At 62.2% G+C, this 17330-nt stretch overlaps 1 protein-coding gene across 1 annotated transcript in view; it reads right to left on the reverse strand.

The window, feature by feature from the left end:
* The window catches only part of LOC101521581 (SCO-spondin), a 46731-nt gene that overhangs the window by 5619 nt on the left and 23782 nt on the right, over positions 1–17330 (reverse strand). The window contains exons 49-87 of the mRNA XM_004594502.2: positions 17140–17269; positions 16906–17031; positions 16711–16802; positions 16123–16296; positions 15665–15829; positions 14855–15107; positions 13902–13948; positions 13584–13754; positions 13128–13259; positions 12814–12959; positions 12330–12424; positions 11696–11748; positions 11347–11553; positions 11090–11260; positions 10926–11005; positions 10018–10187; positions 9531–9577; positions 9242–9424; positions 8984–9154; positions 8578–8778; positions 8247–8343; positions 7963–8162; positions 7552–7712; positions 6744–6895; positions 6337–6560; positions 5740–5781; positions 5448–5603; positions 4842–5054; positions 4493–4660; positions 3416–3547; positions 3066–3312; positions 2700–2852; positions 2576–2625; positions 2068–2412; positions 1563–1730; positions 1052–1182; positions 733–857; positions 436–482; positions 22–300 (exon numbers count right to left, since the gene is read on the reverse strand). Coding sequence (XP_004594559.2) covers positions 22–300; positions 436–482; positions 733–857; positions 1052–1182; positions 1563–1730; positions 2068–2412; positions 2576–2625; positions 2700–2852; positions 3066–3312; positions 3416–3547; positions 4493–4660; positions 4842–5054; positions 5448–5603; positions 5740–5781; positions 6337–6560; positions 6744–6895; positions 7552–7712; positions 7963–8162; positions 8247–8343; positions 8578–8778; positions 8984–9154; positions 9242–9424; positions 9531–9577; positions 10018–10187; positions 10926–11005; positions 11090–11260; positions 11347–11553; positions 11696–11748; positions 12330–12424; positions 12814–12959; positions 13128–13259; positions 13584–13754; positions 13902–13948; positions 14855–15107; positions 15665–15829; positions 16123–16296; positions 16711–16802; positions 16906–17031; positions 17140–17269 — 5904 coding nt within the window. The remainder of the gene's footprint in view (positions 1–21; positions 301–435; positions 483–732; positions 858–1051; positions 1183–1562; positions 1731–2067; positions 2413–2575; positions 2626–2699; positions 2853–3065; positions 3313–3415; positions 3548–4492; positions 4661–4841; positions 5055–5447; positions 5604–5739; positions 5782–6336; positions 6561–6743; positions 6896–7551; positions 7713–7962; positions 8163–8246; positions 8344–8577; positions 8779–8983; positions 9155–9241; positions 9425–9530; positions 9578–10017; positions 10188–10925; positions 11006–11089; positions 11261–11346; positions 11554–11695; positions 11749–12329; positions 12425–12813; positions 12960–13127; positions 13260–13583; positions 13755–13901; positions 13949–14854; positions 15108–15664; positions 15830–16122; positions 16297–16710; positions 16803–16905; positions 17032–17139; positions 17270–17330) is intronic.

Genomic DNA, 17330 nt, shown 5'->3' on the forward strand with positions numbered 1-17330 from the left:
CTCCAGACCACTCCACGTTACCATGGCAGACTGCAGGGTCAGGGCATAGGCGGTGCTGGTTGAGGGGTGAGGTGCAGAGGTCGGGGTCCCCAGTCCAGGGCCTCCCCGTTTCGGGATCCAGACACAGGCGGTGGCGATGCTGCTCTGAAGCCAACATAGGGCCTGAGGCTGGGGAGAGACTGGCTACATCCAAGGACCAGCGCCCCTCCAGGGCGGTCCTGGAAGTGGCAGCCAGGCTGCTGGAGGGCAGGCAGGGCCCACAGGGCGACCACTCTGACCAGCCGCTCAGAGGCAGAAGACCTGGAACACAGTATGTAGGTGTCCCTCCCAGGGTCCCCTCAGTGCAGAGAGAGGCAAAGAGGAAAGGCTCAAGGGAATGTGGGGGACAGGAAGGGCAACCTGCACTCCTGGTTTGGGCCATGCCTCTCTGGTTACCTTGACATCCCTGGCTGGTGCAATGCAGCTCTCCTCCCCGGCATTCACTGTGGGAGAGGGTAGCCAGGGTGAGCTCGGGAGGCAGGACCCAGCCCAGAGCCGGGGATACCTGAGCTCTAGGACATCCAAGGCAAGGAGTGGCAGCCTCTGCACTTTGGGACCTTCTGCCCAGAGGTTGGGCTGGGCTCCAGGGCCTTGGCTTGGCTTTGTCTGCCTGGGTCAGGCTGCCCACCCAGCGAGCCCTGCCCACTGTCTGGTCCAGGCATCTTGTGTTACCTGACGCTGCTCATCACTTACCACTCCTTACAGCCCAGATGCAGGCGGTCCCCAGGGGCCAGGACGACTCCGGCTTCCCCTCCTGAGGGGTGCCAGCAGCTACACTGCTCTGGGGGGATGCAGCCCCCAGCTTGTTCCAGCAGCCCCTGTGTGGCAGGAGAGACAGGGGAGAAAGGTTATGGTGGTGATTCCTCTGTCGCCTGAATGCTTGCAGCAGGTGCATGAGCAGGACACAGGTGTGAACTGGGGGGACTGGAGTCACCATGGGCAGCACAGAGGGTGGAGGCTGGAGGGGGTGGACCTCTTGCCCCTGGGGTCTCCCCCAGCTCCCAGCCCTCACCTCGGGGCAGTAGCAGCCGGGCTGGCAGGGTGGCAAGTCCTGGCACAGGTGACGGCTCAGGTGTGTGGTACAGAGCCCCGCACAGGGGGAACCGCAGGCCTGGAACTCAAAGGGAGGTGTGCAGCTGTCCTCTGGGGGAGAAAAGAGCAGCTGGTGGCCCAGAGATAACCCTGTCTCATTCTGGAGACCCAGAGCACAATGGCCTGGTCCTACTGAGGCCACTGGGGTGAGAGGTTACCAGGTGGGAGGCCAGGGCTGCCCCTGCTGCATGTCAGGGGAGACCCAGGCTCCTAGGAAAGGATCAGAGAGCCCGGAGGCTGCAGGCTGTTAGGGGCCTAGGCATGTGTTCCAGGGGTGGGCACAGTGGGGAACAGAGGGGGCAGAGATGACATGGATGCAGGTGCAGTCAACCTCTCTGGTGCTGGGACCTCAGGTCTGCAGTGGGAAGAGCTGGGGGGCCTCAGTGGGGGTCCCCACTCAGGCCTCCCAGCTTCCCACGTAGGAGTCTCACCTGAGCAGTTGCTGGTGACACAAGGCCGGAAGTGGCCATCCAGACGTGTGCAGGGGGTCCCTGCCCCGGCACCTCCAGGAGTGGGGCTCTGGTGTCGGTAGCGCTGCTGCACAGGCACCTGGCACGAGCAGCGTGTCCAGCTGCTCCAGCTGCTCCACACGCATTCCTCTGGGGGCCAGAGTCGGGGGACATGGGTTTTGGGCCTCTCTGGGCCCCATTGGATTATCCCGCCCTTGCCCTCCCCTCTCATCCCGGCTCTAACCAGGTCCCTGCATGGGAAAGGGGCAGGAGAGACCTGTGGCTGGTCACCCTGTCACCCAGTAGGGAGCACCTCCCACACCAAGGGCTCTGATGGGAAAAGGCAAGACAGCAAGGAAGGAGAAAGGAGCAGGCAACGTGGTGGGAGGATGTTTCTGGGTGATGGTTGGGGCTGGGAAAACATGTCAACTCTGCGATCTCCAAGGCAAGAAAAGACAGCAGCAGGCGTCACGCCCCATGCACTCACCCAGGCAGGGCTCCAGGTAGCAGGCCTGAGTGTCCAGGTGTGTGAAGGTGTCTGTGCAGTTGGGGTCCGCCTCAGCCAGCATGCAGGGGCAGGACCCAAAGCGGGTGGCCAGACCTGGACCACAGCTCTGGGAGCAGGGCCCCCATGGGCCCCAGGAACAGACTTCAAGCAGCCCCTGGCAAGGCTGCTGCCCACAGCGCTGGGTCTGGGTGCTGGGGCCACTGCAGGGTGTTCCGTGAGGGCCGGGGGTAGGAGCTGTGCAAGATCGACTGCGGACCTGGTCTGCACCTCCACAGGAGACGGGACAGTTGGACCAGGGGGTCCATGGCGTCCAGGCCCCAGACACTGTGGAAGGGCATAGGTGAGGCTGGGAGAATGAAGGTGGAGGTGGGGCAGGGGAGGGCTGAGGAGGACCTTTCCTAGCATAGGGGACACAGGGCAGATGGCAGACAGGGCAGGTAGGCAGGCACTGGGGTGGGCTGAGAGGGGCAAGGGGTGAAGGCCAGACCTGCACACTCTTCCGTGTCTTGGCAGATGATGCCCTCTGGGGTGCAGGAGCTGGGGGAGGAACCCAGGCTCAGGGGCCATGCTTGCAACAGGGCAACCCAGGCCCCTTCCCTGCCTGCACTCACCACTTCTGGCACTCGCCATGCAGCCAACTGTCACCCAAGGTATGGGGGCGGGCATCACGCAGGCACAGGGGTGGGCACGGGGGCTGGGGACAGGGCTGGCTCTGCACTTGCTCCTGCTGACACTCTGGGGCCCATGAGCCAGACGTGGAGGACCTGAGTGCCGGGGCAGAAGGGGTGAGAGATGGCCTGGCCTGCACCACCCCTCTGCCTCTTGGGGAAGACATTTCAGCAGAAACCTGAGTTTCTAGGTTGGACTGGGCATGGAGGACAGGCAGGGAGGACTCAGGGACATCATGTCAATGAGGGGTTGCACAAGAGGGGAGGCCCTGGTGAGACAGGGGTCACTAGCCCCTTCCAGCCCCCTACCGGAAGCGGCTCTGCTGCCCGTGGGGCCCACACGAGTGACTGCAGAGACTCCAGGCTGACCAGTGGCTCCAGCTGCAGTGGGCGGGAGGCGGGCAGGGCTGCATCGTGCAGGAGAGACGCCCGGCCTGGCAGGAGCAGTTGTTGCAGGCTTCCTGGTGCTGGCTTCTGGGGGCCCAGCTGCGACCCTGGGAGTCTGTGCACTCACAATGGCTGATGGGCACACAGCTGCCATCCTGCTCCAGGGACCCTGTCAGGGGTTCGGTGCTGGCACCATTTCTCCCACTGCCCACAGCCACACTTGCCTTCCCATTGGGCCATCCCAATGTGTTCAGAAGACTTGAGGCACTTACCCTCAGAGCAGCGACAGCCTGGCTGGCACACCTGACCTGCCTGGCACACAACCCCTTCCTGGAGGTCTGAGCAGCGACGGGGGCAGCGGTCAGCACAGCTGACCATCTCCATGCCTGCTGGGCAGCCCTCCTCTGAGTGGAGAAGAGGCCCAGGGTTAGGAGTAGGCACTGGGTCTGAGGGCTCAGAAACTGTCCCCACTGTTGCCCCACTGGGGACTCTGGCACCTCCTTGGGGACAGAGGACCCCACCTGCCTGGGGACACATGGGGCACTCGGGGAGACCCTGGAGCTGGGACAATTCGAGGAGACAGCAACTTCCTCTCATTCACCATGAGCTCACAGCACTCGTCCTGGTTGAGCAGGACTGAATTCTTGTGTGGTATGGGTGCCAAGTGCCCCCCTGAGGGTCTGGTTGCAGCCAGGGCCCATGGTGGAAGGAGGCAGTTGAAGGAGTTGGGGGGCCTGTGTGGTGGCATGGCACATCAAGCCATAACCTGTAAGATGGACATTCTGTATTAGCGCATGGTTCAAATCCTCCTCAGTCCACTTCCAATCCAGCTCCCTGATAATGTGCTTGGAAAGCAGTGGAAGATGGCCAAGTACTTGGACCTGTCACCCACGTGGGGGCCCTGGAGGAAGCTCTTGGTCATTGCGGTCACTTGGAGAGTGAAAGAGTAGGTGGACAATCTCTCACCATCTCACTCTGCATTTCAAACAAGTAATTTTTTTTTTTTTAAAGAAGAGGTTGGAGCTTGGAGAGCAGGGATGTGGGACTCAACTCCAGCCTGCCTGGCTCAGGCTATACCCCATGGGAACCAGGCATGCTCCTGACACAGTCCTAAATCTCTGCAGGATCAGGTGGTTTGCTAAGAACTGGAGATGGGCAAAGATGAGAGGAGTGGCGGTGAGCAGGGGTCGGGCTCGTGCACTTCATCCCTGGGCCAGGGTACAGGACACACACACACCCACACTCCCCCCACACACACACAGAGTCATGTGAGAGGTGGGAGAGTGGAGAGTGGGAGCTGTGCAGGAACACCTGGGGAGGGTGGGGAATGTCTGTTCCCAGTGCCATACCACAGGGCATGGGGTTGCAGAGCCGGACATGATGCCTTTCCCCAGCACAGGGGGCACCTCCATTCTTGGGTGGGGGGCTTGAGCAACTGCGGCTCCTCAGGGATCGGCCTCCCCCACAGCTCCGGTCACACCAGGACCATGGGCTCCAGCGCGACCAGCCCCCAGGCACTGTGTGGGCAGAGGACAACTCCATGAGGGCTCAGGCAGTGGATCCTCATACATTCCCAAGAGCCTGCACCACGGTCCAGGGTGAGCCAGGCTTTCTTGCATGGCATGGCTGGGTACTCATGCAGGGGCCTCTTGCGGGATAGCCATAGAGGGGCTCCTGGTCTCTCCCAGCCCAGCTCACCTGGGCATGCACGCAAGTTGCAGAAGCGGTGCTCCTGGTAAGTGGTAAGAATGTTGGGGCACCAGTGCCCTCCAGGCCCAGGGGGGTGGTATGCTCGAAGGCGGCGCTGTTGGCCCACCCCACAGCTGCGCGAGCAAGGCGCCCAGGGACCCCAGGCTGTCCAGGAGCAGTTTCCAGGTGCACAGCCAGGGCCGGGGCACAGGGGCAGCAGCTCTGTAGGACCAAATGGTCGGAGTCAGCAGAGCCTGCCTGGCTCTCTCTTGGCCTGCCCCAGCTCAGGGGGAGCCCTCGTCTGTCGGGGGACAGCTGTGACGCCATCCAGAGCACGAGGCTCCATCCTGGCTCTGACACAGTAACCCCAGGCTGACATGGCCACTGTGGGATTTAGGCATGAGGGCCAAGAAATATGCCGGAAGGTGGCAGGTCACCAGCAGCTGGTGGGGTTGGCAAAGGAACCTGGGTCTTAGAGGTAGACTGACATATGATCAGTATCAGCCTCAGAAGTCCATCACTGCTTGACCTACTGTGTTGGGTCTGGAAGTTGGACATGGCTGGGGTTCGAGAGAGTTATTGTTGGGGGTTGGAGGTCACAGCTGGGAGGCGTACCTGTGCATGAAGGTAGATTGCAGGGACGCTCCTGCATGGGGTCCCCCACGGTGCAGTTGGACAGACAGGGACGGCTACGGCTGCGCCATGCAGGCTGAGTGGGGTCTGTGCAGGTGCGGGAGCATGGCGACCATGGAGACCACAGGCCCCAGCCATCTTCAAAGAGCGGAGGGAGGGGTGAGTCAGTCCTGGGCTCTGGACTTTCCTGAACTACACACAGGGAGGGAAGGGGCCCTGGGCTTTCCCCTCCCAAAGGGAGGCCACGCAGAGATGTGCAGGAAGCCGGGGCTACCTGCAAGGCCTGTCACCGGTTCCACTGTGGATTCCTCAGCCCCTGTGCCAAAAGAACCCCTGTTTAGGGATGCATCCAGGCTGGCACGGCCCCAGCAGCCGCAGCCCGTTGCTACTTTGTCCAGCCTTCCCTCGGTGGACTCCCCAAGCTCAGCTTTTCTGGAACTTTTCCTGTTACCTGGCATTTCTTGTCAAGGTTCTCGCCATCCCTCCAAACCTTCTGAAACTGCCTCCTCCAGGAAGCCCTCCTATACCATGCCTCTTGGAGAACCTTCTCTCCCTGACTTTGCATAGCAACGTGCACTTCCAACTAGGGCTCACCACAGGTGGAAATGGGACCCTGTATTCCAAGGCCAGGGAATTACCCACCATCTGCCCATGGACACACGGCATAGCACATGTGGCAAGAGTTCCAGAAGCATAGCATGGAGGTGTCCGATCAGAAACCCAGAGCCAGAGGGTAGGAGGAAGGCAGACGCAGAAACAGCAACTGGGACGGGCACACAGGAGGGGACCAAGGGCGTGCTGACACAAACATGGCCACTATCCCAGCCTCTTTGCAGTCCTGGCACTGCCCACTCCCGCCAGCTTTCCTTACCAGGGCAGGCTGGGCTGAGGCAGTACTCCAGATCCTGGTGGCGCCCTAGGCAGCCCTGGCCCACAGTGGCCAGCAGGGGGTGCACACACTGGCGGCTGCGGCTTCGCGTGCCGAGCCCACCACAGGAGCGAGAACATGGACCCCAGGGGTTCCAGGGACCAAAGCCACCACTGGCGGCAGGACAGTCCTCCACAGAGCAGGCCAGCTTCCCATGTGTGCAGGAGCTGGGGGAGAAGGCCAGCGTTGAGGGCCAGGGACTGTGTGGGCACCGGGCTTGGGCTAAGAGATGGATGGAACCCTACAGGGTGAGCTCAGTCAGGCGGAACCTCCCTCTCTCCCCCCCACACCTCCACCTCAAATGTCCCCCCATGGCTCTCAGTGCACCCCCAAGCTGGCAGCTCCCTCACCAGTTGCTGCAGCCCACATGAAGCATCTGGCCCGAGTTCAGTTCATCCCCAGGCTGAAGAGGCTGAACCACCTGTCCCAGGTGGCCCCTAGGCTGAGTGCTGGCAGCTCCCAGGTGTTGCAGTAACGCAGCTGTCAGCACACAGGGGCACTCCTGAGTGGGCAGGGCAGAGGACTTAGTACCTTTGCATAGCTTGCAACGAACCTCAAGGTGTGTGTGGAGGGGAGGGGCAGTGTGAACCCTGGAGGGGGGACCATTTTGGATCAAGGGTGAGAGTAGGGTGTGGCCCGCAGGCACAGCCCCCAGAGATCAGCTACTTTCTTGCATGGAGAGGAGTGGGCAGTAGGACACAGCAGGTGTCCACAGAGGCCCTTAGAGGGCAGGTCATGGCCGGAGGCAGAACAGCCTGAGCCAGGAACTAACTGGAGGAATCAGGATGGCTGGCTCAGCTCTGCCGCTGTATGGTCCAGATGCGTCTCTTTCCTGGCACATCATGGGCTCTAAGCAGGTGGGACCAGCTGGCTGCTCAAGTCCCTTCAGGCCATGACTGTGGTTATGCAGCTGATGAGGGAAGGCCATAAGGTGCCAGCTTCCAAACTAGGAGAGGAATCCCCCTGCCCCATACGCCTGCCAGGCTCTGCAGGGCACATCCCTGGACCCACCAATGAGACTGAAGGGCAAGGAGGTAAAAAGGGGTGCAATGAAGAGCCATGCCCTCTGCAGGGGAGGACAGGGTGGGGGAGGCTGGGCCAGTGGGGCACAGGTGGGCAGCGGCCAAGGCCCTCCTTCCTGGTTGGCTAGGTGCTGACCTGCAGGCAGGCTAGCTGATGCTGGAAGGTTCCCTGGGGGCAGTGGCAGCCCTCGTCGCAGCCTTCAGAAAAGCAGTCCACCTGTCCCGTGACGTGGGCACAGGAGAAGGGGCAGCCCTCACCAGGCTGGCACTCACGGTACAGGCGGCCAGCCGGGCAGCCTGCCTCTGTAGAAACATGGAGTCTGTGCCCAGCCCCAGCCCACTGCCTCCCTTCATGCCTACTCTGTCTTCTGCAGCCTGCCCTCCCTTTTTCCCCCACCTCCTGCCTGGGCAGTACCCTTTCCCACAGGCTCCTCTGGCCTAGCGCTTTCTTCCTTCGGCTGTGCAGAGACAGGAAGAGGTCAAAAGGCACCTGTGAGGTGAGTCCAAGGTCAAGGGGAGGGGAGACTCCAGCCAGGCTGGGACTCACCTCTGCACACTTGAGTGTGGCAGGTGCGACTCTGCCGGGCATTCCCTGGGCAAGGAGGCCGGGCACAGCGCCGGGAGCGCAGCTGCTCCCCTCCCCCACAGGAGGCACTACAGTCCTCCCAGGGGCCCCAGGCGGCCCATATTCCTGGGCCGGGGCAGCCAGGCACCTCCTGGCACTGCAGAACTCCCGCCACACAGGTGCTGTGGACAACAGAGGGGGGAGCTTCAGAAACAAGGCCAGGTTCTGCTCACCTGGCTCCCAGGGCCCTCCTTCTCTGGGCTCACCAGTTGTCACATGGCCCCGTCAGCACCTCGCCAGGCTCCAGGCTCTCCCAGGAGCTGAGCCCAGATCCTGTCGCCCGACTCTGGTTCTCAGGGACCCCTGGAGGGTATGGGAACAGGGGTGAAGCTTAGCCTCAGTACTCCTCTGCAAGGCCCCCCTCCTGCCTCAGCCTCCCCTCCCCATCAGTCTCCAACCCGAGGCACCCTGGGATGTCCTGGGCTGGGGAGGTAGAAGGATGCAGGAGACAGGAAAGCCCAGAGGCTCAAGGGCAAGGCAGGGTGACCAGCTGGTGCTCAAAGTCTCTGGCCCAGATGAGGCAAGGGGAGCACTCACCCATGGCTCTTGGTTGGTACTGGCAGCGGCAGCGGGCTGGGTGCACACAGAGTCCATCCTGGAACAGCTGGCCTGGGGGACACCCGCAGCTGGACTGGCAGCTGGTTGAGCCTACCTGGCACATGCTCCCAGGGGACAGGTCCTGGCACAAGCGGGGACAGGGCCACCCACAGGTGAGCAGAGCCAGGCCACCACCACAGTCTAGGGCAGAGAAGGAAGGTTCCTGGCAGTCAGGTGACAGCCTACCTGCCACGCACCTGCCTTGACCTGTCACCTTGCTTAAACCCACAGCTGAGCAACCTAGGGGTGGTCCTTGGCAGAGAGGGGCATAGATGTAAGTTCAGAGGACAGAGCCTGCATCCCCTTGCCTGGCGAGGGCCCTTCCAAGCTGTGCCCGCATGCTTACCCGTGCACTGTGTGGCATTGTCCTGACAAGGGCGGCTCTGCACGTGGGCCCCCATGCAGGGCCTGCCTCCATCAGAGGTTGGGGGCTGGCTGCAGGTACGGCTCCGCTGGGACTGCCCCAGACACACATTGCAGGGAGCCCACAGCTCCCACGGGCTCCAGGCTCCATCCACTGTGCAGGCAGAGACATCCAGCTCAGAAGCACCCAGATTTTTTGAGGCCCAGGGAAGCAGACATGGGCTTGGTGGGGATACCATACCTGGGCATGTGGCAGGGCTGGGACAGGCCTCCTTCTGATGCTGGGCGCTTTCCTCCTCAGAGCATGGGGCACCCCCATGTCGAGGCATGGGGCAGGCGCAGACTCTGGAGCGGGTCCGCATCTGGCCACTGCATGGCTGGGAGCACAGTGTCCATTCCGACCATTCACACCACGCTCCAGGCACTGCCAGGGGAATGCCAGGCTCTGGGATATGGCCCATCTTGCCCTCTTTCTCAGGTTCTCCATGGCCCAGGGCCACCTGCCACCTCCCTCCAAGCTGGGCATATACCTGGGCAGGGCAGGTCTGTGCAGTTCAACTTCCCCTCCAGGCAGGTGCTGGGCAAGGAGATACAGACACAGCATCTCAGCCCTGGCCGTCCCCGCAGTCTTTTGGCCGCTTAGCCCTCACTCCCCCTCCTGTGCTCCCTTGTTCCCTCTGGGGTCTGGCATCTGCTCCTCTCCCCTCTCAGATACCTGCTTCCTGAATCACTCAGTCCTGTGAGGACAGCTTCAAGCCAGGAAGCCCTGCAGCCAACTGTGTTGGCCAGAGAGCAGGTGCAAACCCCCCTCTCCATGTTGCTCCTCCTGCCTGGGTCTGGCCTCATGCCCCAGGGGCACATGCCCAGCCCTCTGCAGACACATAGGGCTGGCTGCCTCAGGGCTCCCACAGAACTGGCAGGGATGATGCTGCCCACCCTGCACGGCCCTCGGTGATTGCAGGATGTGCCAGCTGAGTCGCCAGTCTGCTCAGGGGCATAGCTCGGCACACCCCTCACCAGTGGTTGCAGCCATCAGGACGCAGCAGCTGAGTGCCCGGCCGGTGCCACTCCCCGGTCAGCAAGTCCAGGCAGCTGCAGTGATCCGGACGCACACAGACAACCCCGTCAGCACTCAGCACCTGGCCTGGTGGGCAGTAGCAGCCGGGCTGGCAGCGCCACATGCAGTGCTGGGGGAACAGCAAGCAAGAACTCAGTGTGCAGACAATCAATCACAGCTCCGTCTGCAGGGACAGCAAAAGGACCTGGAGGCTGGAGAGGGTCGGGGTGGGGTGTGTGACCTCCAGTTCAGAGGCTCAAAGTTTAGCTAGGAAAGGCAGGAGGTTGGGGGTCACAGTGCAGGTTCCCATCCTGGGAAGACAGGGCAGGAGCAGAGCAGCAGAGAGGCAAGGAGGGCCTGCATGAGGCCTGGATGTCAGCTCCAGGCGTGGGACCCCAGTTCATGGGGCTGCAGGCTCAGAGGCCTGGGGAGTGAGGCTGGTGGGGGCTGCATGGGATTTTGGGGGAACTGGGAGCCGGGCCTGGGGAGCCCCTTCGGCCACTCTGCCCCATTTCTCAGAGCTCTGATTGGCTTCTGCCTTTCCCCAGGCGAGAGCGCAGGCTGGCGGGGGCGGGTGGGAATCACAAAGAAGATAAACACTGAATTGAAGCTCTGCTTGGCCTAAAAAATTGTAATTTGATGTGGCTGCTGCAGGAAGGCTGTCTTTCTCCGGAATAAAGAGCTTGGGGAGAGTGGTTCCCTGAAGAGCCCCCCAACCTTTCTCTACTGACCCATCTACGTTGAAGCTGGGTGGCCTAACACCAGGAGGAAGAGGCCAGAGCACAAAGCTACACCTTGCCCACAGCAGGTGGACACTGAGTGAGTGGGCAGGTAGGTCAGGTGACATGTGCAGGGAGGCCAGGCTCACCAGGAGGTCATCACAGGAGCGTGGGCAGGGAGGGCCACAGGCGCTGTACGTTGCCCCTTCAATGGCGGTACAGTTGGTCACTGCGACAGGGGCAGGACAGGCTGAGAGCTGTGGCATGGCGGCTTCATAATGCCCCAGACCCCTGCCCCATCTCTGGCAGGTACCTGGGCATGGCCAGGCCTGGCAGGCTTCTCCCTGGGCCTGAGGCCCCTCGCAGTAATCCCCGAGGCCCTGGGGTGGGGGCTGATCACAGGCCCGGGTGCGGCTGCGCAGGCCTCCTCCACAGCTCCGACTACAGCTGGACCAGGGCCCCCACGACCCCCAGCCCCCGGCTCCTGGGGGGAACAGCAGAGGAAGAGATGGCAGGGCCTAGGATGGCTCACAGAAGGCTCGGCCGCCACCACCCTGGGCAGGCACCCACGGTCACAGGCGGGCAGGAGGCACGGCTCTCCCTCAGCCTCGGAGCCTGGGCAGAAAGGTGAGAGTGTTGCTGGCGGGGACAGTGGAGCCAGGCTGGGTGGTGCCATGGTGGGTGGCCAGGCACAGAAGCGGTGCCGATGGCGGTGGGCAGGGCCACAGGAGGCAGAGCACATACTCCATGGAGTCCAGGCTGACCAGCTGGGCTGACCTGGAGGGTGTGCAGGAAGGGGACAGCTAGGCTGGCTTGGGCAGGGAGAAGCCATCCCTGCCTCCCCTGAGGGTTTACGTCCCCTAGTCGCAGCCCAGACCTGTGTCCACGGCTGGGGGTGGAGGCAGGGTTCCCTTCTCACCATGCTCGCAGGGCCGGGAGCTACAGTTGACGATGAGCCCAGCCACACAGGAACTGTGAGGGGAGCAGGAGGGACCCGGGGGTCTTAAGGGCTGCACTGTAGGCCCTCAAGCCTGGTCCCCAAAGCTGCCAATGTGGTCCCTACAGGAGTCACCAAGGCAAAGTCATCAGGCTGCCCTCCTTCCCCCGCCACGCCCCGGGGCTGTGTGAGAAATGTGGACACAGACACACACGGTGGGAAGATGGTGGGAACAGGTGCACAGAGAGGACTGCGTGTAAGAGCCACGGAACACCAAGGACGGCCAGCCACTGCCAGGATGAGACAGACGCAGGCCGAGACCTGGCTCCCTCTATAGCCCTCAGGGGCAGCTGAGCCTGCAGACAACTGGGGACTTAACCCCCAGCACTGTGGGATGGTGGGACAACCTGTGTATGTTGCTCAAGCCTGCAGTGCCGGTGTACATGTGCACGCACACGTGTGTGTGTGTGTGTTGGGTGGGGGCACTTTGGTACAGAGACTGAAGACTGGTGGGAGAAGGGTAGGAGGCAAGGCAGACATGTTTGGCCTGTCTCGAATGGGCTGGGGCCAACATCCCAGGTTCCCCGGGGGCACTGGGGCTGGGGTGGCACCTTACCAGTTTTCACAGGGGTATAGCACGACGCTGTCAGGGGGATGTAGGCGCCCACCATGGGCACAGGGGCAGTCCTGGGTGGGCACACACATGTTGTTCTACAAGCAAAACCCTGGGGTCAGCTCAGGGGCCAGCGGAGCCTGCCCTGGCCTGCCCATTCTCCACCCCTAAAATACTCCTTACAAACAGAATGCTTGTAAGGACAACAGGTGCTCAATCATGAGCTGGTGATAACCGTGAAGAGTAGGTGTCTTGAGCAGACAATGAAAACTCGCCCATGGCTACCTGTTGGTTCTGGCCAGACTTGAGCTGTGGCCTTGAGCTTGGAACTCTTACCTCTGTTATGCAAGGTCTCCTTGACTCCAGCCCGTAACCTGGGCTCGGCCTCTGCCTGGGGCATGGGCCTGAGCCTGTCTGTCCCTTCCTTGCCTCTCCAGGGTCCCCAGTGACTGAGCAGGTGGCAGCAGTGGCCAGGCAGGACACTCACCAGCAGCAGCATTCCTGGGGGGCAGTAGCAGCCGGGCTGGCAGGTCTGGTTGGTGCCTCGTGGGGTGCTGAGCTCTGCACAGGAGGCAGGGCCTGGGGCACACTCCAGCCACTGCTTACCCTTGGGACACATGCCAGCCGCTGGTCCTGGGGACACAGAAACGGACAGCCTCACCTGGGCACTCCCAGCATTCCCCTGTGCTCCCCCATCTGCCGGAGACACCAGCTCTGGGTATGTCTGGGTTGCTGTGGGGAGGTTTTGCACCCCAAGGTTGGTGGGGACAAGAATAGGAGGGACCCTGTAGTGGCCCTTACCTGCACAAGGCTGTAGACCACAGGTGGAGAACTCCGTAGGGCTGTGTGGGCCACTGCCTTGGGTGCGGTTCCTGTAGCCACCTCCACAGGGCACGGAGCACGGAGCCCAAGGGCCCCATTCCCCACCAGGACCTGCAGGCGGAACTCAGAGCACCACAGGCCAGGCCTACCCTGCCCAGATACCCTGGGGCACCCACCCCCCTGCAGTATCCCCGCCCACCTTCAGCAGGGGGCTCCAGGATTGGGCCTAGAACTGGCCTGGCCTCTGGGGAGCATGCAGGGATTCTCTAGAGAGGGTCTGCTGAGGGATGGACCCCCGGGGTTCCATGGGGATCGTCTGTAGGTGGGGCCTCCCAGGGAAGTCTCATCGTGCCCCTGCGTGAGTGCTGAGGAGGGGCTGGCGGGGGAACTCCTGACTGCCCCCACAAGACTCAGGACCCAGTTCCCTGCCCTCACCTTGACACGGGCGCAGGCTGCAGAATTCAGCCTCCATGTTGGGGCCCTGGCACTCAGCACCCCCAAAAGCAGCTGGGGGCGCGGTGGCCGCCCGGAAGCGCCGTCGGATGCCTACATTGCAGCTCTGGCTGCACTGACCCCACGGTGTCCACGGACTCCAGCCACAGTCCACTGCCCGCGTGGGGGTGGAGGGGATGACGGGGGAAGTTCGAGTCAGTCCAGGCCAAGCCAGGATCCTGATTTCTCAGGGGTGTCACCAACCCTCCCAGCACTTCGTCTCAGAAGGGGCTCCTGAGGATCCAACATGGCATAGGATACCTGGGCAGAGCTCCGAGGTGCACGCCATCTCACCGGAGAGGCAGGTGCTGCAGACAGAACTGCCAGTGAGGCCCGACCCGGTCCATCCTGGCCCCAGCCAGCCCTGCCCTTGGACCCTCATGCATCTGTCCCAATGAGGAAGCAGCTGTGGCCCTCCATATCCATTGCACAGAACAGAACCCCCAGGATCTGGAGAGTGAAGCAAGCTGTCCTGTGTCCATGCAAAGTTCACGCTGAGACCTAGGCTCCACACCCAGGGGTGCTCGCACCTGGTCCCCTGGCCCACGGTTTAATCAGGAGTCATCACTGTCTACTTTCTATTCCACTTGACATCACTAAGCGCCACCTGGAGAGAACCTGGGCATGACAGGGCCAGGCAGAGCGACTTAGGAAGACTTCTTATTCTAGGAGGGAGGATGGGATACATCCCTTTCTGTGGTCTCCCACACTTGTTCTAAAGCTTGTCTGAGGATCTAGATAGAAAAATCTGAGAGGAAATGGGGGAAGGAAAGAGAGAGAAAGCAGGAGGTAATTGGGAGTAGCCAGGGCATAGCAAGGAAAGGGGAAGAAGAAAATGAAGAAATGAGAAAGCGATCAATGGGCTAGAGTGCCCTCTGCTGGGAGATCCTGGCATCACCTTTGCAAGCTTTTTGATTGCAAGCCAATTTCCAGGCAGGGGAATCTACCAGAATTTAGAAGCCCTTCTCAAGCCCTCCACCCATGGGCACAGCTGGCAACTTTCATCTGAAGTCGTTCCAGCTCTCTGACCATCTTCCCATAAGCAACACAAGGCCAGACCGTACCTCATGCCCTTTAGCACTCCTAGGGCCCATGCCTGGCATCTAGAGCTGCTAACATGTTTGGGAAACCAGGGACCCGTGTGTGTGATGTTCTTGAGAGAGAGAAGCCACTACGCCTGCCCCCCACTCCCACCCCAAGCCCTGGGCACCCACCAGTTGTTGCAGCGGTCCAGGCGGGCCACTGCCCCCGGTGGGTAGAGTCGGCCATGCAGCTGGCAGGGGCACTGGCTGCGGGGCAGGCAACTGGCATTGTGCAGGAAGAGGCCAGGGGGGCAGGTGCAGCCAGGGCCACAGGATCCCGTACACTCCACCCCAGTGCCCTGCGCCAGGCAGAGATGAGAGCAAGGCCCACCCTCCTGGTGGCACTGCTCCTCCGAGTGGAACACCATGCCCTCCGGGCATTGGACTGGATGGGGAGACTGCAGGCCTGGACAGGGTGGAAGAAGCAGGGGAGGGGGAGGTTTGGGGAACCTGCAGGCAGGTGTCTGGGAGGAACCTGCCTGGCAGAAGCAAGGCCGAGGATGCTCTGCCAGCTCCTGGCTGCAGGCTGGTCCCAGGGTCTGCAACATCAGCCACAGAACACGAGGCCACCACTCTTCTGGGCTAGGAGGAGTGGGGGGTGCACTAGGCCTTCCACTGACTGCTCCAGGCACCCTGACTGGCCACACAAGGGCTCTGCTCAAAGGCAGCCCAGTCTCAGGGGGAGCCCACCTGCTGGGAAGGAAGCTGCCCCCTGGGAGAGGTAGGGCTTCAACCACAGGCAGGAAGCTTGGTCCCTAGTGTGTCAGTGAATGTGTGTGTGTGCTTTTGCACAGGAAGCTGGAGGATGCATAAGTAACCCCACTCAGTCTCCCTCAGCCCCACAGCACAGCCTCTCTTGCAGCCAGTGGGCCACGATGTGCTCAGCTGAGAGTAGACCCAAGATCCCATGGGTAGGCAGAGAATGGGGAGGGGATCTGGTACCTGTGCAGGGTTGCGTGTGGCAGTCTTTCGTCTGACTGTGGGGACCCTGGCAGGCCCGGTCCCCAGGAGCTGAGCTGGAGCAGTTCCGCCCACGGGTCTGGATCCCTCCATTGCAGGGGGCCGAACAGGCAGTCCAGGGAGCCCACAGACCCCAACCACTGGGTGCTGGCAGGGAGAGTGGAGCCCACAGTCACGGCCACGGCAAGAGTCAGAGCTATAGGGTATAAGGCCACCTCCCCCCACCAGTACCCATGCCTCCATGATGGTCCTAAGCTCTGCTGGAGCCCAGGCCTACCCTGCTCATCACACACTGGTTTCCTAGAGATGCTGGAGACCCTGCCCCTCCCCCTCCTGTCCTCCCTGGGTGGTCAGTAGCTGCCCAAGGAGCCAGCTTCCTCTTCGCATCCCGCCCTGCTCCCCCCCACATCTGGGTTGCTCCAAGAACAGAAGAGGCATACCTGGGCACAGAGGGGGGTTGCAGGGTTCCTCCTGGGTGGCCTCTCCCAGGCAGGGCCCGGCTCCATGGCTGGGGCAGAGCCGGGAACGGCTGCGCAAGCCTGGGTCCCCTCCGGGTGTCAGGCAGCTCTGGGAGCAGGAGGTCCAGGGTGTCCAGGGAGTCCAGCCTGGTGCCTCTGGAGGGACACACAGCACAAGCCTATTCAACAGGGGCCCTGGCAGGCAGTCTGGGGGTGGTGGCAGATGGGGAGGAAGAGGGCTGCCTTGTGTTCACTATTCTGGCCCTCGGCTCACTCCTCAGAACCCCCAGTCTACAGCCCCACTTCTCAGTCCAGGAGCCAGAAGTGGAGCCTCCTGCTGGCTGCTGCCCCAGGTCTGCTTCCACGCCTCCATCCGTAGGCACAGCTGGCAGCTGGCCATGGGCCCCACCATCCTCATATGTCACCCAGGCCAGGTGTCCCCAGGGACTCTGAAGCTGGCCTCTGGTGGAGGCGTGAGCTCCAGCCTAGCATGCATGTAGCTGAGCACCCAGCCAGCCTGGCTGTTTGTAGGGTTGGGATTGGGAGGAAGGGGGCGGGACTCAGCTGCACCTGTCTCACACTCAGCATGGCAAGCCTGTAGTTCCTGTGTGTCACCTTCACAAGGGGCACCTCCGTGCGCTGCAGGAGGGTTGGAGGGCGACCTGGTAAGAGAAGAGGTCTCTGGGTCCCCACTCTCTTCTCCTTGCCCCTGCCCCGGCTTTCTCCCTCCACCCCTCCACACATTTCTGTGCTTCCCTAGCACACCTGAACCTGACCCTCACTCCAGAGCCACAGGAGCGGTCACAGGGAGCCCACGAAGACCAGGCTGACCAGCCACATGCCTGGGGGCAGCCCCCTGGTTCGCACAGAAGTGCCCCCTTCTCACACACGCTGCAAGCAAAAGAGAAAGCCAGGGGAGGGCAGTCAGCCTTGGGGGACCCCCAGCCCAGGCTCCGCCCACCACACCACACCCCAGAGCAGGGGCACACCCGACCTCACCAGTGGCTGCAGTTGTCCAGGACAAAGGACACCCCCGACGGCCTCAGCTCCTCGCCCACGAGGCAAGGGCAATCAGAGAGGGGCAGGCAGCGACTGTCCAGGAGGAAGAGCCCAGGTGGGCAGCGGCATCCTGGGGGCACGGGTTAGCAGGGAGAGCCCTCAGTGGGTAGGGTGAGGGTGGGCACAGCAGG

Source organism: Ochotona princeps, chromosome 25 (assembly GCF_030435755.1).
Source record: "Ochotona princeps isolate mOchPri1 chromosome 25, mOchPri1.hap1, whole genome shotgun sequence".
In the NCBI taxonomy this organism is placed as follows: Eukaryota; Metazoa; Chordata; class Mammalia; order Lagomorpha; family Ochotonidae; genus Ochotona; species Ochotona princeps.